Source organism: Lycium ferocissimum, chromosome 4 (assembly GCF_029784015.1).
Source record: "Lycium ferocissimum isolate CSIRO_LF1 chromosome 4, AGI_CSIRO_Lferr_CH_V1, whole genome shotgun sequence".
In the NCBI taxonomy this organism is placed as follows: Eukaryota; Viridiplantae; Streptophyta; class Magnoliopsida; order Solanales; family Solanaceae; genus Lycium; species Lycium ferocissimum.
In genome coordinates, this window is record NC_081345.1 from 40,613,397 (window position 1) to 40,638,505 (window position 25,109).

Sequence of the window (25,109 nt, forward strand, 5' to 3'; positions counted from 1 at the left end):
GTTCTTTGAGGACAAGGTTTTTATTTATTATCCCAATAAGATCTGCTAATAAGGGTATAGTCTACAAGCTAAAGTCACGATTTCTATTACTCTATATGCCCATGCAAATATAAAATTGCAAGAACATCGTCGATAGTATTATTTTATTCTGGTATAGTTTTGTTGTACTCTTGTTAGTCTTTTGAATTTTAAAATGGCATAGAAAGGTGGCAAGCAGAAGGACCCACCTCCTCTGTGTTTGTGGATTTTGTGTTTGATTGCTTATCGAGTTTTCTTGTTTAACACAAAAAAGAAATATAGTACTCCCCTGTTCCAATTTATGTGTAATATTTTTTATTTTTTTTTAGTTTGTTCCAAAAAAATATCATTTTTATATGTAAAAATAATTTAATTTTATGATATAATTTATCGCCGCATAAATTTTTAAGACTTATTTTAAATCACAAATTTAAAAAAAAAAATTCTTAAATTTTGTGTCTAGTCCAATCAGGCCACATAAATTGGGACGGAGAGAGTAGTTGTGTAGCACTATCGACTATGTAAAGCTTTGTGAGTTACCAAAAAAGAAACAATGCACTTTGCATAGATTTAGGTAGTTGAAATGGTACTAATGGCAAGTCTTCGACATATATCATAAGCTCAACGAAGATTGTATTGACTAAAGAAAGAAATGTCTTCTTTTTGGTAGTTTCTTGTTATGCGAGATGATTATTAAATTGCCATACATATAAAGGCTCGAATGCTAATGGAATGGTTTTTTTCTTCAATAAGACCTGCACTATGTTGTATAAAGATATAAAATATGTACCAATGAATGTAAGATAGGTGTCTTTTATATATATACACACACTCCTATTTATCAGTAGACTATAATTAAGTGATGGAGTTTATATTTTTACTTTAATTTTTAACTGCTAGACTTTAAGGTCCCGTTTGGACATGGTTTGAAACTAACTTTGAAATACGTATTTTTCACGTACGTAATTAATATTTAAGTATTTTCTCTTATAGACATAAAAACCCCATAAGTTGTGAAAACTATCAAAACATTTTCAATTTATACAATCTTACCAAATGAGCAAATATAGCTCATAACAAAATTAATACGCTAATTCATAACAACCGGCTCAAAATTAATACTAGAAGACCTTTCTAAAAATACAACATCAATTGAACAAATTTTAGTTCAATAAATAAAATTAAACTATGGGTCTTTTTTTTACAAAATTAAAAGGTTGATAGACATAAATAAACTTTGGTGGAAGTTAATAAGATTGGTAAATGATTGTTGGAGATAATTGTTAAAAATATCTACCAACTTATGGATCTTTTTTTACAAAATATAAACTTATGGTTAAATTTTATATTTAAAAGTTGAAACCATTTTCAAACCCAAAATCATGCTGGATGATTTGAGCTTTGAAATCATATTTCAAACGATGTCCAAACGGCGTTCAAACCATTTTTCAAAACTCATGGCCAAACGCCTACTAACTTTATTGGCTTGGTATAAATACTTAATGCGGGTAAATGTCAAGCCTTTCTCAATCCATTGCGTTTCTTCTTTTCCTTGTTACTTCATCAGTGCATTAATTAATGTAACAACAGAAAAAACCTTACCGTTCTTAAAAAAAAAGTAAATACAAGAAAAACTATTTTTGAGTAAAACTTTAATCGTATTCAAGGAAATTTCTAATTTTTTCATTTCAAAAATATAAAATAAGAAATCATAAACTAAGAGGGTTCAACATCTTCTATTTATACATAAAAATAATTTAATCTCGCGTATACACGATAATTTTTTAAAGAAAGAATTTCGCCAACACCCCTGACCACCACTGGCATTCGCCCCTGACTCTATTAGTACACATTAGTTCACATTAAGGGTACTAGATGTATTTATAACTGCTGACAAAATGTGGAGTCGACCATACAAAAATAAGAAATCAACACATAATAATTTTGGAGGTAGAGTTTAAGCCCTAATCCGTTTTATTCCGTAATCATTGCATATACTATTCACGAGTCTACTTCAATCAAAAAAATTCAAAAGAAAAGAAAAAACATCTTGTATTATTCACGAGTTTAGTCTCTAACCCAAAAAGTTTAAAACGAAAGGAAAAAGAAAATAATCATAAGGCAAGTATTGGGTGATATGGACACGTCAGGTGAGGGGTCACATACATAGAGCATGAGAAAGCAGACGGTTAAACTGTTACGCGTATAGAATAGCGTACACGCCATACCCCATAATGAAAGAAAAAAACGCATATTAGTCTTTGTTTCTTTGTTTAAGATGTGGACTCTAGTCGGCAAAGGGTCCACATTCTAACACCCCTTTATGTATGTCCCACAAATTACTTCATCCCCTTTGTTTTTGGGATGAAAAGATGGTCAAACTTGATCAACAAGCAACGTAATATCCCTCCACCTCTTTTCCCTCTTTTAAGGTTTTAGTTTCCCAAATTAATTTGGAGGTAAAATTAGAATTTTTATTTTTATTAAGATTAAAAGTACTCAAGACTGTTCAGTTGAACATCCCATCATTTTTCCTTATCTCCATGCAGTCTAAGGGTCGTTGATACAAAGACTTTGAACCTAAGAGTTTTTGAGAATATTATTATAACTGAAATTTTTCGGGGCTACTCATACCTTTTAATTGAAAATAAATAAATAAATGCCTATCTATAAAGAGCCGAGTTGCAAAGAGAAAGTTCTCACATAGAAATAATAAGTGGGAGAAAAAGTGAAATTACAATCCACTGACTACGAGATTGTAGCCTAACACCTATAAGTCCCTGCCCTTTTAACATGATGAATTTGAACTTAACGTATATTGAGAAATATTTTATCAGGCGTAGGCACCAAGTCTCTTGATTATGAATATCAAGAGGCTCCCACTTAAAATATTTGATCTATAACACTAGTTTTCCTGTTATGTTGATTTGTAAACATTCTATATTTCAAAGCTTTGCTATACACACTACAAATGTACGTCTATGAACACTTAATTGTTTCTTGCAGCACATGTTAACAGGAGAGTTAAAGTGAACACTGCAAACTGTCGGCACAAATCTTATTTTAGAAACACTTTTTCCAACCAAAGTTTACTTTTTCTTGGCAACAAAGTTTTTACTTTTTCTTAGCAACAAAGTTTTTAAGTTTTAAAATATTATACTTGGACAAACAAATTCAGACAGGTAAGGCTGAAGAATACTTTCACAAGCAAATCCCTAGCCCTTAATGGCTGTTGGAATTTTGTGTCTCAAACTTGTTGGAAGATGCCAAACCAACGAAACCAGCTGCTAACTAGGGATTTGTCATTTTCAATGACTTTTGCGACATCATTCTCCCACCGATCAAGACCTTAAAATGAACATTACATTACTATATCCTCTATAAATATAATGAAATTCCTTATGAAAATTCATAAAATTTATTAATATTTAATAAAATAAAAATATCATAGTTATTTGCTGTAAATTTTATGAATTTTCATAAGGAATTTCATTATATTTATAGAGGATAAAGTAATGTTTTGAATGTATATTATATTTCATTATATATATATATATATTTGAAGAGTTGAGTAACAAAAGATACTCGCATATTGAGGATCATAACAATGATACGTCCTGCTAGGAGAAAGAGGAAATACACATTATGAGATTTAAATGACCCAATAAGAATAGCTAGACCAAACACTAGGCTCCTAAACTGCCTCTGGCCAAGGCAAAAAAAAAACTAGGCTTTGAGGTTATATGTACAGACACCGTGCAGAAGTGAATGTTTTGCGTTGATTGAGAAAATGAGCTATTGATCCTTACATGATCATTGCACAACCCTTACTCCATCAATCATAGCTTTGAGGTTGAGTTAAAGGTCATGTTTCGATATAAAGACTACTTTGGAGAAGCAAAACATACGAATTTATGCAGCCAAGGATAATAGGGCAGTAGAACTTTCTTGCCATAGCTTAAGCATCATTGCATCAACAAGAAAATATAAGAACTGCTAAATCAAAAACTTGAAGTATTCATTTCATCTCCTGATAAGATTATCACTGACAGAGCACATAATTAATCATGAGTCGATAACAGAACTCCTGAACTACATTCAATATAACAAAAATATCTGAAGTGTAACAGAACAGAAGAGAAAGATCAAATTCTGCTTCACAGGCAATCTAGAAAAGAGAGGTTCCTTTTCCTTTCTTGTCCCCGCCAATCTCAAAATGCTTGCACCTCTGCACAACACCAAGCACAATGAATATTTTTTTATAATAATGAAAAATGCAACTGCAGAGTAAAGATCTATCAGTTAACCGACCTTGATTGGGTGCTGCGACACGTGTTTGCAACCTTGGCATTGCAATCTCAAGACAATCTTCTTGGTGGTCTTTGCCTGGTTTCGAATGGTGATAAAGAAAGACAATGCAAATCAATGATGAGAAAACTAGCCTTGAAAGTCAAAAACCAATGCTACATACTTAATCATAGGAAATCTCCTTACTTCTCTCCCTCTTTCGCGTTTTATTCAATAACAAATATTCCATATTTCTACATAAATAAATTAAGCCAACGACCATCCAAAGTTCATTGATTATTGGATTGAGACGATCCAGAGCCTGTTTGGCTTGGCTGGACTGATGCAGCTCTTAAGCACTACATGTTGAACAAACACCTTTAAGGAAAAACATTATTAAAGGAAAAACATTATTATGTGTCTAACACGATTGACACTAGTTGTGTGAGGCTTCTTTTTGTCTCACAAAAAAGTGGACCCAAGTGTAAAAAGAAGTCTCACACAACAAGTGTCAGTTGTGTGATGCAGATAATAACTTTTTCCCTTTTAAATGTTGAAGCTGATTTATTTATGAACGCTTACGTGTTTGGATAGAAGTGCTATAACTGAATATAAGCAATTAATATATTTGGCAAAAATGCTGATAAAATCTTATTTTGATAAGCTAACTTAATGTCTTTAGAGCTGTTAACACTAACAGTGAACTGATTCTTTCAATGAGAGTAGATTTAAGATTACTAGTGTAGTAAAGGTTATTTTGGAACTATAAGAAAATATGATGGATAACAAAAAAATTCTGGGTCCAACCCAAAAAACATTTAAGCCAAAAACTATAAGTGGTTGACTCGTTTTGACTTAAAAGCAGTTTGATCTTTACCAAAGACCGAAATAAACCAAAAAGTACATAGAAGCTAGCTTGACAAGCTTGTAAAGACTTGCCAAACAACTTCGTATTCTGGTGTTTGGTAAACAGCAAAAGTGGCTTTGAGTCAAGTGCTTAAGCCAAAACTTGTATTCTGGTGTTGAGGTGTCAAACAGCAAAAGTGGGGTTTGAGTCAAAAAACTAAAGTGCTTAAGCCAAAACTTAATGACTTTTTAGCTTAAAGCTATTTTGGTTTGACCAAGCATTTTACAATTATCTTTCACATTTTTTATAACCCCCTAAATACCCTTTGACGCCCTTTTCTTGCTCTCTAACAACTCCCAATATGCGATCATCTTTAGAAAAATACACTTTTTTTGGATTCCGTGCAACAGCCAATTATTTTGTGGGATAACCTTACTTGATGTCCTGGATCAACAAACCTTGCTTTATGTATTAGCATTCCGCTATATCTTTAGCTTCTTCTTTTTATGGACATTCTAATATGGATGTTTTTCTGGACATATGATCAATAAGTTTCTTAGTTTTTCTTCACTCCCTTACCAACTACAATTTGTCACTAAATCAGAACCCACAACTCTGGAAAAGCTTACGTTCTTTTTCTTAATATTTCTAGGTCATTTCAGGCATCTATGCAAACTCCTTTTTTTTTAAGAGGATAATGTACGTCCACAGAACTCTGGAAAAGCTTATGATCTTTTCCTTAAATGGATCTTATAGATAGTGATTACATATATAGCCAATACGGACTAGGTTGAAGGGAATGGTTCTCACCTTTTTGTGGAAGACGGGTTTTGTTTGTCCACCATAACCAGACTGCTTGCGATCATAACGACGCTTTCCCTGAGCAGCTAAGCTATCTTTCCCCTTCTTGTATTGTGTGACCTTATGCAAGGTGTGCTTCTTGCAGTCCTTGGACTTGCAGTAGGTCTTCTTTGTCTTAGGAACGTTCACCTTCAAGAGTTAACATTCAAAAGTCAAAACTCAGTTAATCCAACAATAATAACACATCAAATCATTACTAAACACGATGAAACATATACATAATTAAACTAGCAGCACGCTTCTGTATGAAATACTCAATAAGTTTTGCTCGTTTTCTCTTTCTGCTTCTATAAAGAGTACAATATTTTTAATAAACCACTTAATGCTAAGCATGATCCAGAAAAAAAAATCAAAATACATTGCAGGAATAGTATTCTAGATTCATATTTTACGGACAACATTATTGGATATGAAAAGATATACTCTGCCGGTCCCAATTTATGTGGCGCAATTGAAATTTTGAGATTCAAACTTTTACATTTTGCCCCAGAATTCGGACATAAAAGCTCAAGTTTTTTTTAAAAAAATTCATATATATCTGGAAACTACGTAAAAAATAATATAAATCACAACGATTAACAACTTAAAACATTTAAAAGACATATAAACAAAATCCAGTCAAAGAAAAACTTAGTTGACTCTCGAAATTCAAAAGGTGTCACATAAATTGGGACGGAGGAAGTTACAATAACACTGTTAACCCAACAATAAAACATCATAACATTACAATATGCAATGAAACATATACATAATTAAACTAGCAGGATGCTTCTCTATGAAATGCTAAGAATGCTCGAGAAAAAATTAAAATCCATTTAGGAATAGTACATCAGACACAAGGTATTCTAAATTCGTATTTTAGGAGAAAAATGTAACAAGTATATTACCATTGTCACCCGTGGATAATGATACAGATATGTCGCCGTTGAATAATAACCCTGAGATGTGTGAAGAGACTGTTTTGTATTGCAGCTTAGGGTTTAGTAAGAACGCTGGGCTATTACTGGACTTGGGCCAGAAAAGGGTAATTTGCACGATTGGCCTTATTTGGAGGTGGTCTTTAATTTTTGTCCCCTGAATTGTTGTTCTTTAATTTTTATCCCTCCCCTAAAATATCCCGAGATTCTAGGTTCGAACACCGGAATAGTAAAAAGAATAAAAAAAATTTGCAACACAGAATTTTATAGCAAAATTAGGCCTGTTCGGGAAAAGTTAGGCCTTAACGCAAATTCTAGCAGAGTTAAAAAAAAAATTGTCTTGCAAAATTTTGCAGGTAAGGCAAACTTTTGCTTTAAGGCAGAATTTTCGCAAAACGTTACCTTGCGATTTTTTTTTTTAACTGGGCGGGGTTTGAACCCGGAACCTCGGATATTTTCAGTCATTTTTTCAAGTAAATGGCAAAAATTAAAGACCAGCAATTTGAAGACCAAAAATTAGATACCAGCGCCTGTGAAGTTTGTCGTGCAAAAAAATGGCCAAAAAGATATGTTCCTGGGCCACGCCTAACTGCCGGGGTTTCATTTGCACTTCTGTCCCTGTTTTGTGAAGTTCTTTACTATTTGGCCCTCAAGACAAGTAACTTTTCGCGGAACGTGAGTTTATGTTTTTGCATCATAATATCCCACAAGTTATGTCGAGCCCTTAAAGAACTTATACCCTGCTAGGAATAAGTTCAATTTTGAAAGGTAAAAGTTAAAGACCAACCCATTTGAAGGCCAAACCACGCAATTTCTTCACTGTCGGGTTAGAATTATTTCTTCGGCTCTTAACACATTTGGCTGCTTCTTGAAATAATAATAACCGCCGGGTATGTTGTTGTTGTTGTTGTTGCCTAGCCAAGTATATATTGATTGTGTTTTAAATATGTATATTATATACAAAAACAAGTACAGTTTTCGTCTATTATTTTGATGTACAACTACACAGTGTGAAAATCCCTTTTTTTAATGTAGATTCAGTTCGGGCTTTATTTGATGGATACAATAATTTTTGGGAAAATGACCTAGTAATACTACTTAAGACTCTATATTACAAAACATAAGGATACTTTTTCTTATTTACAAAACATACCAATAAAATTACAAAGTATACCATATTTTAGTTTAATGGGATCCCATGATTTTAGGCTGTTTTTTTTAAGGAAAAGAATCTGATTTTAAATGTGGGCTTAATTTTAGAATAGTTATCAATCAACTTCTTCTACTTTTTTAAAAGATTTCTCTCCCTCTCCCTCTCCCTCTCCCTGTCCTTCTATGATAGACATCATTTCCAGAACTAAAATTCATCTTCTCTCTTAGAATAAATTTTCAAACCAATATCACAAAGTATTTTTTTATTACTGACCTATGTACTAATTGTATATAAAAATTGGTTTGTATTGTTTTGAGATATGTGTGATCATTGTGGGTTTGGAATCTTTATATATTATGTAAACTGTAGCTTTCATAAATGTTGAAAACTAATATATGTATGAAATGTTTATGAAATTTGCTATATATCATTTAGATGTATGCGGTACAATGTGTATGAAATGCGAATAAATTCGATATGAATTCGTGTATGAAATGTGTATGGAATCTGGTTTGTATCAATTAGAAAACTTATTATATATATATACTTTCTCATAATCTATACATACTTTGATTAGATTTTATACAATTTATATGTACTTTATCATAATCAAAATATACATACAACTTTTTTACATATTTCATACATAAAAATTATGAAGAATTTATACACTGATACATATTGCATACAAAAATTTATATATATTTATTTTCTGATATATGAACTTTGTATGGAATCTGGTTTGTATCAATGACAAATTTATTATACATACTTTGATTATATTTTATACAATTTAAATGTACTTTATCATAATCAAAATACACATACGATTTTTATACATGTTTCATATATAAAAATTATAACGAATTTATACAGTTATACATATTACATACAAAAATTATACATATATGTTTTCTGGTGTATGAACTTTGTGGATAAAAATTACAGATTAGAATTGACTTTTTGAGTAAAAGTTGGAGAAAATTAGGGAACAATATCTCTTAATTTTGAATGGGGAGAGAAAAGTGGATGAAATAAAAGAGCAAAAGTTGGAGAAAATTAGGGAACAATATCTGTTAATTTTGAATGGGGAGAGAAAAGTGGATAAAATAAGGAAAACAATTTATTTAATGTGTTTAATTTACTTCTTTTTAATTTACCTGATTCGTATAGATTTTGTAACAAATCTATTAATATATTTTGTAAACTGAAACGTATCGTCACGTTCTTTAAATATACCCACTTACTATGTACATATATGTTTTTTACCCATAATTTTTAAGAAACGAAGTGTAAGTATTATTATTGATTTGCAAATGTTTTCTTGATGGAATGTTTTGAATGTACTCAAAAACATATAAGATGCATTATTTCTGTTGATATCCTTGCTCACTGGAATGGAACATTTAGAAACTATTTACGAACGTTTTGGATCACTTCACTCATTAGCTTAATGGTTTAAATTAGACGTTCACACTTTTTACATGGTATAGAAAAACATATGATAAGTTCATGTTAATGTTACACTACTAATTCCGCATTAAAATCCAAGTGTAAAAATATTATAATGTTAGCCTTAAGATTTTAAGTTAGATATTCGATTTCTTTCACAAAATTTGTTAGATAATGACCTTTCTCATTCTTATACTTGTTAGTTAGCAATAAAGTTCAAATGTAAAACACAAAATAGAAAAAAGTGCTAGTTTATAAAATATCTCAAACTGCATATATAAAAGTGCATTTAAAAAGTTCGCGCGTGAGAATATAGTGGGTATGTTGTTGGGTGGACGATCAACTAAGGTGATAGATATTTCTTTTCCAGTGTTGGCACTTCTGCTTGCTTAGAATCAATGTATTGTTATTATTATTTGGAGTGTACAATAACAAAGTTGGTTCCATGGTCTAGTGGTCAGGACATTGGACTCTGAATCCAGTAACCCGAGTTCAAGTCTCGGTGGAACCTTACTTATTTTTGATTTTCTTTTTCCCTCACAAAGCAGTAAATAAAAAAAATATAAAAAAAAAGATACGCATATGTACACAAATACAGGCAGATATAATCATATAACCCAGCACTTTAGATGCAAGGTCTAACCCAAGAAATACGTAACGTACTAGACAAAGTGTATCACTACATAAAATTGGTAGAACTAGCATAAAACAAAAGGAAATTAAACAATACTCAACATATAACTGTACTTATTTTTGTCATACTTAATTTCCAATTAGACACATGTTTTCTTGATGAGAAAAAACACGTATAAATGTATCTATATTTTTCTTGATCAGGAATATACTTATTTAAGTGTTGTAAAACACTACATATATCTATGGATTAACTCTAGAAATCATCTCCATCAAATCAATCTCCTTATTGACGTCACCTTGCATCAATGTAGGCATTTCATAACAAGGCATAATCTCCATTCCCATGCGTTTCTCATAATTCTGATCCATAATGGAAGGACCAACATGAGGAATATCTTCAAAAAATTTATCATCCAATGAAAATTCTGGAGCTTCACTCATGAAATCATAATCACCAATATTATTGCCTTGGCAAAATTCAATGGCTTCTGTCTTAGGTGATACCTTTATGACTTTGGCACTAGAATTTGTGTCATTGATTTGAGAATTTTTTTTGCTGCTTCCTTTTTCCAAGTTCAAACTTTTGATATAATTCTGGAGGAGAGAACTAGGCCTTGGCCATTTGGTACGACATTTTCTTCTTGAAAATTGCCTTCTTTTTGTTGCATTCCAGTGATTCTTAATTGAATTTTCAGTTCTTCCAGGAAGTCTTTTTGCAATTTCTGCCCATTTATTTCCCACTTCACCATGAGCTTCGATTAAGATCCTGTCTTCCTCCTCCGTCCACAAATCCTTCTGGACAACACAAATGCAGAAAAAATATTAAGTTCTATGCACAGACGATCTACACAATCAGGTTATTTGTAAAGTAATTACGTGTAAGAAATATTTATACAATAAGGTCCCTTGTAAAGTAATTAAATATAAGTAGTCATTATAATAAACATTAGTAATTGATAACTTGATAAAACTGGTAACTTATGCTATATAAGTTAAACCAAAGTAATAGTGTGAAAAATCTTTGCCCTTCTACGTGGGTTGATTTATTTAAATGTCTATTTTTAGACCCCATTTAGATTTTGTCCATATTTTTAGAAGTTATGCAAATACTACTCTTGAAAAATATCCTTCCGGAAACGTTAGACTCTAGATGCTTACTCTCTCTCTCTCTCTCTCTCTCTCTCTATATATATATATATATATATATATATATATATATTCCTCAAATCTTGTGGACCAAATCCTTATGGACAACACAAATATAGAAACAATTTAAATTTAATGCATCGACGATCTGCACAATCAAGTCATTTGTAAGGCAATTACATATAGAGAATATTTGCACAATCAAATCATAAGTATATAGTAATTATAATTTATCTTTATAGTAAACATTAGTGATCGCTAACCTTGTAAAAATGGTAACTAATCTACTACATAAGTTAAACTATATTGATAGTGTGAGTCTTTTTTACACTTGGTGGATTGTTTATGCAAATCCTCCTTTTTAACCACCATTTAAATTTTGTCCATATTTTTATAAGTTGTACAAATATAACTCTTGAAAAGTATCCTTCTGGAGAATGTCAAATTCTGGTCTAATGTTTGCGCATATATATCTCAAATCTTACAAACAAAATATTATACTATTGTCTAAGATTTGTAATAATTAACTTAAATTTTTTTAGACCATCCTCTAATGTTTTTTATAGGACTTTTAGTTTGCTCAACAGAGATATTTAAATCGTGATCTAAAAAATTCACAAGTTATATAAAAGAAAAAGAGTCATTTACTAAATAACTGTTTCAACGAGCGAAAATTTCCGTGTATATATTACTTGAATCAATAGAGAAGTTGTTAACAAAATTCACCTCATGCACAGATGTAGAAAGAACAATCACAAAGAAAGAAAAAGAACCTTTTCCAGGGATGTGATTAACTTGCATCTAACAAAAAGATGATACAATATTAAGGGAAGATCCTAAACAGAAGCAAGATTAATAATATAATAGTATTTGCGAAGAAAGAAATAAGAAAAAAGAACATACTTACTTTTATATCAGGTCTGAGATGGTTGTGCCACCTCTCCCTACATTGCTTGCCTATCCTCCCTTTGAGCATTTGAGCTATTTGAGACCATTTTCTAATTCCAAATTTCTCTACCAAATGGATCAAAAGCCTGCACATATAAGCTATTTAGTACTATTTTATAAGGATACCAGGTTTCTTAATAAGAAATTAACCCGAGCCATTTATTTAAGGGCTAAAAAAAAAAAAAAAAAAAAAGAAGAAGAAGAAGAAGAAAGAGACGTAACAATTAGGCACTGTCTCGGATAAAGGCTCAGTGAAATAGGCATGTGGTTAACTCGGTGCTTTCACATTTGTTCCCATTATCGAGAAAAAGTAACAAAGACAGACTACAAGCCTGTTTTATAGCAAAAATATTTAATCGTTGTTGTTTCAAAGTCAATCTAGTTATCCACTCGATGAAAACACTTCGAATTGAAAAAGTTGATCAATTTCAAGAAATCATATATAAATAATGATGTTATAACATAATTAACCAATTAGAAGTATGTTTTCCAATGAGATAGTCATATAATTCAACAGACGATATGGTTAATTACCTGTCTTCTTCAATTGTCCATTGTCCTTTAGCGGATTTAGACTTCTTCCTCCCTCTACCACCTAGATTTCTACTCATCTTCTTACTATTAGTCTTTCCTCCACCAATTTCTAATTTGCAAGAACCATTATGATCACCAGTGACACATGAACTTTGATCATCAGGCACAACAAAGTTCAAAGGTTTCACAAACTCATCACCATCAGCACCCTGAAAATTATTCTTCATGTCTTTGCTACTACCACTCTCTCCATTTTCCTGATCAAATGGATTAAGCTCAGAACTAAAGTTAAAATCCCCTAACGAAGAAAAATTGTCCTCAATATTGGAAAATGGATCAAAGGGGTCATAATAACCATTAGTTTCAATCATAACATTTTCAGGGTTGTTGAAGGTATTGTAAGAAAAATTAAGATCAAGGTGCTGAAAATCTTGAAGATAATCTTTAGAGTGTATGCAAAAATCATCGTCTATTTCTGGTTTCAACATGTTGTTGGACATAAAAAATGGCTGAATTGAAATGTTTTGGTTGTTACTTGGATCAAGTTCCATTGGAAGGAAATTAGATTGAGGCAAAATGGAGGAATTAGAGGGGAAAATATGGAGCTACCTAGCTATACATCTCATTCTCTCATCTTTAATTCAATTACCTTCTCTCTTTGTTATCTTTATGGTAGTAGTAAAGGAGTGAGATTTAATGCAATGTGAAATGTGAATGTATCTGGACCTTTTGGAGTTTAATTTATGTAGTTATTTCTATGTAAATATATTTTTATGCTAGCTATTAGTGAATTCTAACTAGTGATAACAGGTCGATTATTATTTCTACCAACGTAGCAATTAATATTTAGCAAGAAATTTATGTGTAACAGTAATCATATTATGTAAATATTTCTATGATGTCAATGCATATATAGGAACTCTATTAACTATTAGGTCATTTATAAGGTAATTGCAAATTTGTGGGTAAATTAAAAGAATAAATTAGTATCTGAAAAAAATATACGATATATAACCTGCTAACAGACAAAATTGTGCTAGCGGTGTAGAAATTAACAGTTAAAATTATATTGGCGATGTATATAAGTTATATCCGACCTTTTGTATCATATCTCTAATGGTAAATGTTCCAAAAGACCAGACTTGTTTTGGTTAGGACTTAAACAAAGTACTTACCAAATTGAGGTAATTTTACATAATGATTGGATTTCCAAGTTAGATATCTCTTTTTGTTGAATTTTACAGATTTGACTAATAAAACCTGATTTCTCTGTGATTCTTTACTTTCTTTTTTTTTTTTTGCCAAATTTTCCTCTTCTTTTCTTGAGTATGTATCATTAAGTAAGTATACTATCTTTCCCATGGGTGGATAAACATAGAAGAAAAGAAAATTTTATATGTATCTAATATTAGATCCAAACTTAATTGTCACAAAGAATTAGTAGGTGCTATGATTTTCCAGATCGGTATAAAATATTTTATTCATCTTTTCTTTCTTTTTTCTTTTCCATCCATAAGTGTTTACTATTTGCTTAATTGACATAGTAAATTTACCATTAAATATTTGTTTCAATTGGTAAACTCACACAATATGAAATTTATCGTTCTTAGATTAACATTTTTGACTTAATTTAAATTGCTTTGCACAAAGATTACGGAAGAATAAGTCAATGCCATTTCTTCAATTAAAGCACTAGTCAATAGTAGCAATTCCTTGTTAAATTTTAGTTTAAATGTGTGTAATAAAAGGTTACTGCCATTTAATAAAATTTTGACTCTGCATAACATAGTTTCTTTGCGAATTCTCCTATAGCTATATTTTCAAAATCACAATTTTTATCAACAATAACATACTCAGTGTAATTCCACAAGTAAAGTCAGGAGAGAGTAAGATATACGCAGACCTTACCTCTATTACCTTTATGGGATAGAGTGGTTGTTTCCGATAGACCCTCGGCTCAAAAGAAAATCACAATTTTTATCATTCTTCAATTTTAGTTTTGGCCCTTTGCATTAGTTAAAAATGACCAGGTGTTTTTATCCTAAAGGGAGTAACATGATAAATGTTTCGAAAATGGAACTTGTTTTAGCAAAATATTTATGTAGTGATATGTGAGAATTTATGTTGAAAACCAACTTTAATTTTTGGAAAGGATAACTTACCATTTGTAAACAAAAACATGTTCGTGTTGTAGTTCAAAGATTATATTCTAGTCTTTAATTGTCATAAAGATTTTTTACTATTATAGTTCGCCAATAAATTCTTTGACCATGTAAATTGGACAACTAGAATGTTCGTCAGTAGTCAGTACCTTTGTAAAAGCTTTTTGCACAAAAGTACTCTACATGAGTCAGGTGCCTCAAAAAATAATTAAGATAAATAATTCGATTTGTAAACTGAAGAGCGCGCGCGCTCTCTCTCCATTGTGACATTAAATTAATTTACTACTTGTCACATTAAAGTGGTATTAATAGTTGGTAAATTATCATAGATGACATAGTAAAACTTAGTAAACGTAATGTTGAATCCTATTATTATGGATTAATTTACCAGCCACCTATAGTAGTTTGTTCTCTCTTTCCTTGAAAAAATTATTTTATAGGCTTATTGGTCTAATTTTACTACTAGATGAAAAAAGTATATAAAGCGTGGCAGGACATGAACTCTCACATCACTAAGTAAAATATATTGGAAACAAAGGTGAGATCAATGAGCTCTTTTTGAACAAAATGTTCTCTCTTAGCGTACTAAATTCACTTTTATATTGTCAGGGATGTAATAGGTCGCCTTAATAATTTAAGTGTGATATCGAAACTTTGAGTATAGGTCAGGGGTCAATCTATGTCTTTTGCCTAGTTTTTTTTTTTTTTTAATTTTTTTTTTGTTACATAGGGGGGTAGGGGAAGGAAAAATGGGGGAGGGGATTCGAACCCTCACCAACAAAGTGAAAGTTCAGGTAACCAACCAACTGAGATACTAGATTCCTACATGTCTTTTGCCTAGTTGGTTTTAAAATCTTAGAACTTTTATGTATCTAAAAGCTATTTAGCCTTATCCTCCATTTTACCCTGTCACAATTTGTTGCACTCATCCTCCATTTTACCCTCTCACAATTTGTTGCACTCACTTGATATTAAGGCTGATTTTTTATATTTTTTATCATACGAAATAAAAAGATGCAAGGACATGTGCAGCTCTTAGACCCTGTTTGGACATGATTTGAAATCATGATATAAAATCGGTGATTTGAAATCATGATATGATATTAGGTTGGTTTGAAGTTAAAGTTTTGTTTGGACATGCAATTTGAATTTCTTAAGTTGTATTTTTTTCTCATAAACCTCACAAGTTGTGAAAACTATCAAAATTTCCCCAACTCTTATACAAGCTTACCAAATGAGCAAATCATAGTTTATAACAAAGATAACAAAAAACCTTTCTAAAAAATACAACATCTACTGATCGATCTTTAGTTCAATAAAAAGGAAAATTAAACATGAGTTATAGTGTAACTACTCTTTGCTATAATCTTCCCATATGGTACAAACATTCTCTTCACATCAAGCATGCATTTCTAATCAGATGACTGAGAAGACGAACCAACATTGTTACTTTGAGTCAAGTTTTACATTTAAAAAATATTTATACCAACATATACTTTTTTTACAAAATATAAACTTACGAGTCAAGTTTTACATTTTAAAAAAAAAAATTTAAATCATGATTTGAAATCCCAAATACTACTTTTTGGAGAATTTGGGATCTGAAATCATGATATGAAGTTGAAGTTAAAATTTTGTGCAAATTTCACAAACAAACGCTGCTTTGAAATCAAAATATGAATTCATGATTTCAAATAGCATGGCCAAACGACTACTTGGCATCTCTGAACTCATTTTTGGTAGTAAAAGCAATTGTGGTACTACAAAACATTAGCTAAGCTTTCTACTCCGTTGCATTTCAAACCTGTAGATACTATTGAAGGCATAACATTTCAGACCACAATGTTGAGGAGGTTGTATACACAATCCAAAACGTCTATGTTCATCAAGGTACAGAGAATTTTCTGTATATAAATCAATTCGAATAGGATTCTTTTATAGATTATTCAACTGTCATCTGTCTTAAAATCAATTGCTGATGAAAGCGTCTCTATATACCTCTGAAACCAATTGCTACTCTTGAATGCTGGTTTTTCGTTGATACATAAAGGACAGAATATAGGGTTAGATAGCAGGGCATTGTAGCTTGAAGGCCTTCTCGGGGTTTTGCCCATCGATTTCTGAATGGTGAGGGACATCAGAAGACATCTTCGTGGCAGAGAGACTTGTTTCATTGAGCACTTTAACGACTTCTTGGTAAACGATGGCATTGCCTTCTGGTGTAAGATGTAAGCCATCACTATAGCAAAATAAAACAGAATAAATAAGAATTTTCACATTTCACCACTAAGAATATCCACATAAGTATTGAGTTCAGAGTAACTGCCAACACGCATGTATATTGATGATGCCATGACAAGAATGCAACTGTTTGCTACTAACTGAGGCCATCAGCGTATCTCCACACCAATCGCCCCCTCCCCTTCCCCCTAACCCCCAATCATTCTTATTAAACATACATAGGCATGATCTTTCCTCTAAACGCCATATAGCACCAAGAACTTCAAATATTAATGGAACTACGCAGTTTGTACTTAAAAGCACGTGGTGATGTTGTCACTTACCTGAGGAATTTTATTTGCCAACCCTCTGTTTCCTGCATTTTAGACCATAGATTGATGGAAGGGAGACCTAGCTCCCTTGCCAATTCAACACACTGTTTTGCATACTCTCCAGCCACTTCGTTTGTCCTTTCTGGCAATTGCATTGCCTTGTCTCCATACATAGACCTGTTTTTAAATTGAAAATTAACACACCCTAGCACAATAATATTTGATTCAGTGGAAAAAGAAAACTTGGTTTCACTGATAGATTTGATCCGCTTGGAACTTTTAAAAAACAGAACTGTTTTGTTTTTAGAGGAAAAAAAATGGCTAAAAGGAAAAATGACCAAAGAATATGAAATGATGTTCCTGGAGTAAATAATAAAAGGCACGGGTCATACTGCTAGAAGGCCATGGGGTCTTGAAACATTCATCTATACTTAGAAAGATCATTTGCTTTACTGTTGCTGTAAGAGTTGTAGAAAGAAATGTACTCTCTGATGTGGGGACACTAGTGGCGGTTTGGTCTCTTTGTGACAACTGCATATGGGGCTGCTACATTGGGTATTGTCTGATAGCCATGATCAAGGGACAATGCCTAATGATGTCGAAGCTGTCTTTGCAGCAATAGTTGTAGTCTATCATTCATATTGCCTTCTCTTTTTTGGGGTTTCCCTGAGAAGTTTTCTTATTCTCTCCAGTTCAAATTTTGAGAGGTTGGTTTATCTCTCCGGATCCCATTGCTAAAAGGAGCTCCCGGGTGTGTCAAGAAGATTCTCGAACATCTCAGACACCATAGAGTTTTTTAAAAGAGCAATTGGTTGCCTCATTATTTCTATGTACCAATAGGAGAGAAAGTGGATTGTACCTTGCATGTCCAAACCGTCCTGCTTCATCAACTGGTGGTGGAGTTATCAGCAATAGCAGCATTGACGGGGAGCATTTCTGTGTCATAAATAAGATGCATGAGATATATGAAAGAGAGCAAAGCTCAAACCAGAATTTTGTTTATATATATATATATATATATATATATATTAAGAGTATTGTACTTTTGCTCATTATTTATGGTAATAAATAGTTGGTAAAGTTAGACATGCCTGCAAATCTAAATGATCTCTTTTTCTTTCGCAAATCTTTTGGGTTTTAACTGAAGTCATTCACTTATGCTAGAAATCTATCATTTTAGCGAGAGTATGAACCAAATATTGGGCAGAATCTGCATGTCTTTCAACTAGCATAGCAACTAAGTTTTCTTGAGAGGTTGCACCCCATTATGGGCTACCATTAGACAACTTACATAGGACTTCCAAACTTTGTTTAATAGATATTTCATTCTTTCTGATATTACTGACGAATATGTGTTCCTCTATGTTACACAGACTCTTAACTCTTTCTGATGTTACTGACGAATATGTGTCCCTCTATGCTACACTGACTCTTATCTTTGCCAAGATGTAATTGTGTCAAACAGGTTTGACATGTATATCTGAACTTTGTATTAGCTTTGAAAATACAATTCAAACACGCTAAAAATAGCATATACCCTGTCAAATTCATATCTGAATCCTCTACTCGTACCTAATTCCATGTAATATAGGTGGTCCTTTTCTAAAGGGAGCAAGGAGAAGAAGAAAAGGTACAGATAAGAGGCAGATAACGCTATCAACCTTCAAGAATATATTAGCCTATAATACTATAAGTTATTTGATTAACACAGGATACTCGAAATCAGAGTGGGAAGTGAAGCTTCATAAATTTGCTACTAAGATCTATAAAGTGTTCATTTACTTTAGTTATTCCAGAATTTACAAAATCGCCGGGACACGGTACTCCCAGAGACAGAAATGATTATGAACCTGACCTCAAAAATATTGTTCACCAATTGTCAAGCTTTAAATAATAGCCCAGCATAGGAGGCTCAATTTGATTCTTCAGTACCCTGGTCATACGACAGAAAGCTTCTACTGGCTTCTATATCTAATTATGCGGAAAAACTACCTATAAATTTTACAATCTTTTTCGTTTTATGGGGGATAGTAACTCTGTGTTTCACTTATTCCTCATACCATATAACACTTATTGCTTTGCTGCATTGGCTTAATATTACTAATATTTCCCATTGCCACTATTAACGCTATCCTTTTAACCTTCTAGATCCTGTGATTTTTTATTACAGGAGAAGTCTTCCACAGACAAACATATTTAGGAGGAAAATTTTAGCACATTTGAGAGACAACATTTAGCAACAAACAGGCATGATTGAGTTTGGAAAATTCTAAACCTTAAAATGTTGTATAATTCTTCTTAGGTTTTCCTTATATTCCTCAAGTGGTACATGTTGTCTTTCACTGGTTCTTCCCAAAAGAGCAGCATCATTGGCTCCAAAAAATATAGTGGCAGCAACAGGAGGTGTTGGATTATCCTGCAATATTAACAAAAGATACACTAATCAGAAGATTTGGCAATAAGAAACAGTGCAGCTCATGACCACGACAGACCTTTGTATATATCAAATTCAAAACTATCAAAATTTGTGTTTTGTACTCATAACCTCAGATCTGAGGCAGCTGGATCTAACAAATAGCCCCATAATTTAGCTTGATTGAATAGGATCCTGAACAAACTTACTCACCAGGAAATTGGAAAAAGCAAGGTTGAAAAGAAGGAGCATCTTTATTGCAGCATAGACAGTAAAAGACAGTACTGTTTTTATACTTGTAAACCGCCAAAGCAAGCAACAAAAACTCAGCTTGTTGATGAGGCTAGTCACAGAAGTCGGTTGCTCCATGACCAGTTTCATCTTTTGTTCTCTATAAAATTCTGAATTACTTGAAAATTCCAGAACAAGAAACTAACTATTTTTGGGTCTCTCAAGAAACTGTGACCTTAAGGAAATTTACATTTACTTCATTCCTTGTACCCTCCGCTAGAACATCACAGATGTCTTTTTTACCTTCTAAAATAAAATTTGTGAGAGGAAAAGTGGGTATTCACAGCTGTACCATTGTCGAATCCCACTGAAGGACAACAAATTGAACAGTGCCTCTCCTCTTGTCCCTCACTACTAACCTTGTTGACTGCATTCAATACAACAACAACACCATAACCAGTATAGTCCCACCAGGTGGGGTCTGGGGAGGGTAGAGTATACGCAGACCTTACCCCTACCTTGTAAAGGTAGAGAGGCTGTTTCCGATAGACCCTCAGCTTAAGAAAAGATGAAAAGGCATCAGTAAGAAAAGACAATAATAGCAGCAAGATAATAAGAAAAACAGAATGCAAATGAACAAGCAGGTAACCTAGAGATCTAAGAACAATATTGAAGGTTGATTGCATTCAATATTATCCTTTTTTCCATAAGTCTTTCTTGATTCCATTGTTCAATGAAACTCAAAGTAAGCATAAAGCCATCGACTCCATTAAAAATAATTTCAAAAAAAAAAGGCGCTACCGAGCGAGCTACAAGAAAGTTATACAAAAGCCTTCTTCATAAGGATCAAAACTCATGCCTATATAATTGAAACAACTCCCTATATTGTAATATAAGTTTCACCCCAACTGCAGACTACAGACTACAGACAACAAATCCCTCCTTTCCTTCATCCCTATTGATTTTGCAAATACATAAAACTCTTGATCTTACCCTTTACCTAACTGTGAAATAGCAGTGAACTACAAATTAATTCCCAAATGGGAAATTAAAATAGCATCCCAAAGCACACACTTAAAAATCATTACAACACTCAAATGTCCTATCCTCAACTACAATCAACAAGCTGGGATCGGCTATATGAATCCTCAGTATCGATCTTGCTCTATTCAAGCCCATTTCATTAAGGCACATATCAACGAATTCAGTAGATTTCCAACTACAGATCACAAAAACAAAAATCTTTCTTTCTCTTAGTACTCATTGATTTACGCAAATTCAGTAAAATTCCTGATCTCACTCTTCATCAAAACTATAAAATTTAGCATTGTACTCCAACAAAATATCCTAAATCATTACAACCCAACAAACATTCTACCTCCAACTATAATCAAGAGGTAACAACATCCTAAATAAGTTGTGGTCGGCTATGTGAATCCTCAATAACCATCCTGCTATATTCAAGCCCATTTCATTAAGACACATATCATTGAATTCAGTAGATTTCCAACTACAGATTACCAAAAAAAAAAAAAAAAAAAAAAAAAAAAACTTTATTTTTCTTAGTGCCCATTGAGTTGCAAATTCAGTAAAATTCCTGATCCTACCCTTTATCAAAACTATAAATTTTAGCAATGTACCAAACAAAATACACTAAATCAATCCAACCCCACAAATATTCTACCTCCAATAATAATCATAAGATCAAAAACAAAGTTATAAAAAATGTACCAAGAATTGAAAATGCTTACATACATACCAGTGGAAATAGGTGATGGAGCAAGAACAATGCCCATCTAGTGTTGTATCCACCATACCCACGATTCAATATATCAGCCTTTACAATAATACATGAAATCCAATTATTTTAGATTAAAAAGAATGCTCATAATCGTTCAACTTGATGAAAGAAAAAGAAGAAACCTTGCGAGAATAAGTATCAGCAAGAGAAGCACCCCAACCACCTAATCTGAAAGATTGTTCAGTGATTGAGTCCCCAAATAATACTATTTGTGGCCTCATTTTCTACACACTCTTTCACTTCAATCTTTCTCACTCAATATTTATACATATGCATACAAATAAAAATTCAAACCAAATTCTTTGATTCTTTTTTCTTTCCTATTGCACAAGAAGACAAGGGAAGTTAGAAGGAAAAATGGAAGAACCCAAGTTAAAGGTGAAAATAATATATTATCAAAGACCAATGTATTTAAAAACTAAAAACGTAGTAATATTTCCGTAATGTTTATTTTTTCAGACTTCTGACTTCTAAGCACCAGATTTTCAACAAGGGTTAAAACACAAAAAACTCAAATATGCCATTAAATCATGGAAATGATCTTGTGTATTCATATTTCTAATATTTATGTCATCGTCATTATTAAAATTACGCTATCTACGATCACCATTACCAAAATGGCTCATTCATGCCATTTTTATTAACACCGCTTTATAATACCAGATATTTACAATGCCAATTCTAATTGTAGATCCAAGTTATTTAATTAAACTAATCCAATTTTGAATCTCAAATTAATTAAAAAATCCGATCCAAATTAATGAAAAACTACCATAATGCAAATACCATTTTTGGTGAATGCAACGACAAATAAACTAAACTATTGACGCAGCAGATAAATAATATTTTCGATAATTAATGACGATATTCTTTGTACCTTTTTCAATGTTAAAAACTAGAACCAAAAAGCAAATGCCATTTTAGTGGATATCTTCTTATAGTGTACTATTGGATATTCTCAATAATTGTTTCTTGCCTTCAATTTTAATATTCTTTTGATAGATGAAAGCTAGGACTAGACAATGGTACTACACTACTACTCTTAGCTGGAGGTAATATGTACCAAAGTTTCACGCATGTTGTTTGAATCCAAGTCTTGTTTTATTCTTATTAATTTGTTTTCTTTCATAGTTGATGTTACTCAATAGAATCGAATCGTTTTGTACTGGATAAGTTTTGCTTTCACAAGCACACATTTACTAAACTACAATGTATAATCCTCCATTCAAATAATAGCCGACAAATATTTTTTTTTTAATACTAAAATATAGCAACTCATCAAAATGATAGTCAATAACTGTATATTTTTTTGTATACCAAAAATATACATATTGTATACCAAAAATATACATATTTTAGCTAGCGCATGTAATTATTTTTAACCGTCCGGCCAAATATGTAACTTTATATTCACAAGAATCAAGATAACAACATTTTATTGCAAGTATTGTCCTTCAATGGCGCTGGTCTTTAATTTTTGTCCTTCGCTTTAAAAAGTAGTAAAAAATATCCCTAAGTTCTGGGTTCGAATACCACTCGGTAAAAAAAAAAACTGTAAGGCAAGACTTCGCGAAAAGTCTGCCTGTAAGGTAGAATTTGCCTTAAAATTCTGCCTTAAGGTCTAACTTTTGCCCGAATAGGCCTAATTTTGCAACGAAAATCTGCCTTGCGATTTTTTTTTTTTTTTTGATTGAGCGTTGTTAAACCCCAAAACTTCAAATATTTTATAAATAAAGTTGCGGTTAAAGACCAGCAATTTGAGGGCCAAAAATTAAAGACCACCCCCAAATAAGACATTCGTGCAAATTGCCCAGTGGACAGGAAACACTAGCCTGTTGGGCATGTAAATGTATAACCAATTGTTCCATGAACGGGTCGATGGCCATTGGGTTGCTGAGTTCATCTTATCTTTGACATATCTGCTATACAAGCCCTAATAGCCACTGGTGTCGAAATTTCAAGTGCTGCTCCATTAGTGGTAGTGTACTACTTTTCCCCTTCTCATTATTTTTCTAAAGGAATCTTTACACAAATAGTCGATGAACTTCACTGTTTATTTTTTATTCAGTTTATATAAGTTGTACACCAATTATGCACGGCTATAAATAAACTGTATTATACGTGGATTATATAGCTATGATGTATTCATTGACTATTTTCCGTTTAAGAAGTTGAGTGGTCGGCTATTTATGTCAATACTTTTTCTTTTCTTAAATAACATGCTTTAGGTTTGTTTCAGAGTTTTTTTTTTTTTTTCCGAGGGAAACCCCACTGCTACGTCTTTCATTTAATTTAACTGTCAGTGACATCTTCGCAAAACCACACATGAAATGTAAGACTTTTTCTTTTCTTAAATAACATGCTTTAGGTTTGTTTCAAAGTATTTTTTTTTTTTTTTGGAAATTTCATGGAAACCCACGACGTTCGCCCGAGCGCGCCTTTGGGTAACCCGGCATTAATCGCCGCGTGCCATGGGAGATGTAAACACACTAGTAGAGCTGGTGTCACGCCCCGAACCATGGCACAGGCGAACACGCACTCGGTGCACATTGCGTGTGTGCAAGAGCGAACCACAAGGCTTACCGAATCATCGCGAGGCGGCCACATGAGCGGAAATATAACGTGAAGTGCTTGATGAGCCTTTATAAAACATAGTAAGTCATAATATTAAACATAAGTGTGATTAAGTCGTGAATGCGTATCGATATCACAACGAGCCAAACCGGTGTCAACCAACTTCCGGAAGTCTAACATGACACTTGTCTCTTGTCTATGAAATCTCTAACATGAAACGAAACACGTAACATACTTGTCGACAAGTGCCCCCGAAAGTACCTTTGGATGCAAAACTAAATAAAGAAAGACAACGCCTAAACCCCGAACGAGATGGGGCTCACCAATAAGCCGGAACGCAAGTATCCCACAATGAAGCGTGCGCAGGCGCTATCCGTAAATCCGTACCGATCGTGAAATGCAGCCCCCGCAACAAAGCGGGACGCGCACATCGAATGTACTGTGCGTAAAGAATCGAAAGAAATAACAGCCGGGACATGATAATAACATAATGTAGACCGATTTAAATGACGATCACGAATACTTAGGTACATATACATATATAACACGTGCGTTTATTTTATATATATAGCGTAAA

General features: G+C 32.6%; 3 protein-coding genes and 1 non-coding gene across 5 annotated transcripts; 1 reads left to right on the top strand and 3 right to left on the bottom strand.

Moving 5' to 3' along the window:
• Positions 1-3,950: 3,950 nt before the first annotated feature.
• Positions 3,951-6,151, bottom strand: LOC132054054 (large ribosomal subunit protein eL42-like; the record flags this gene model as incomplete). The annotated part of the gene is made up of 3 exons (XM_059446127.1): positions 3,951-4,246; positions 4,330-4,404; positions 5,963-6,151. Coding segments are annotated over 3 exons (324 nt in total), but the record flags the coding sequence as incomplete, so codon positions are not given.
• A 3,823-nt stretch (positions 6,152-9,974) lies between these two features.
• On the top strand, positions 9,975-10,046 carry TRNAQ-CUG (transfer RNA glutamine (anticodon CUG)). The gene has a single exon. It is a non-coding gene; the product is annotated as a tRNA-Gln (tRNA).
• Positions 10,047-10,411: 365 nt separating this feature from the next.
• On the bottom strand, positions 10,412-13,350 carry LOC132054055 (transcription factor MYB98-like). Its single transcript, XM_059446128.1, has 3 exons — positions 12,800-13,350; positions 12,225-12,351; positions 10,412-10,966 (listed from the first exon to the last, which is right to left on the bottom strand). Exons 1-3 carry the CDS (start codon positions 13,348-13,350, stop codon positions 10,412-10,414), a joined length of 1,233 nt encoding a protein of 410 aa, XP_059302111.1.
• A 3,402-nt stretch (positions 13,351-16,752) lies between these two features.
• On the bottom strand, positions 16,753-22,409 carry LOC132052930 (GDSL esterase/lipase At5g62930). 2 transcript variants are annotated; one of them, XM_059444672.1, is made up of 7 exons: positions 22,081-22,409; positions 21,917-21,994; positions 20,510-20,584; positions 19,789-19,929; positions 18,373-18,449; positions 17,526-17,690; positions 16,753-17,200 (listed from the first exon to the last, which is right to left on the bottom strand). In XM_059444672.1, the coding sequence occupies exons 1-7, from the start codon at positions 22,177-22,179 to the stop codon at positions 17,026-17,028; spliced, it is 810 nt and encodes a 269-aa protein (XP_059300655.1). In that variant the 5' UTR covers positions 22,180-22,409; the 3' UTR covers positions 16,753-17,025. The 2 variants fall into 2 exon arrangements, with proteins under 2 accessions (XP_059300655.1, XP_059300656.1); XM_059444673.1 differs by lacking the exon at positions 20,510-20,584 and having other exon boundaries at positions 22,081-22,403.
• Between the last annotated feature and the right edge of the window lie 2,700 nt (positions 22,410-25,109).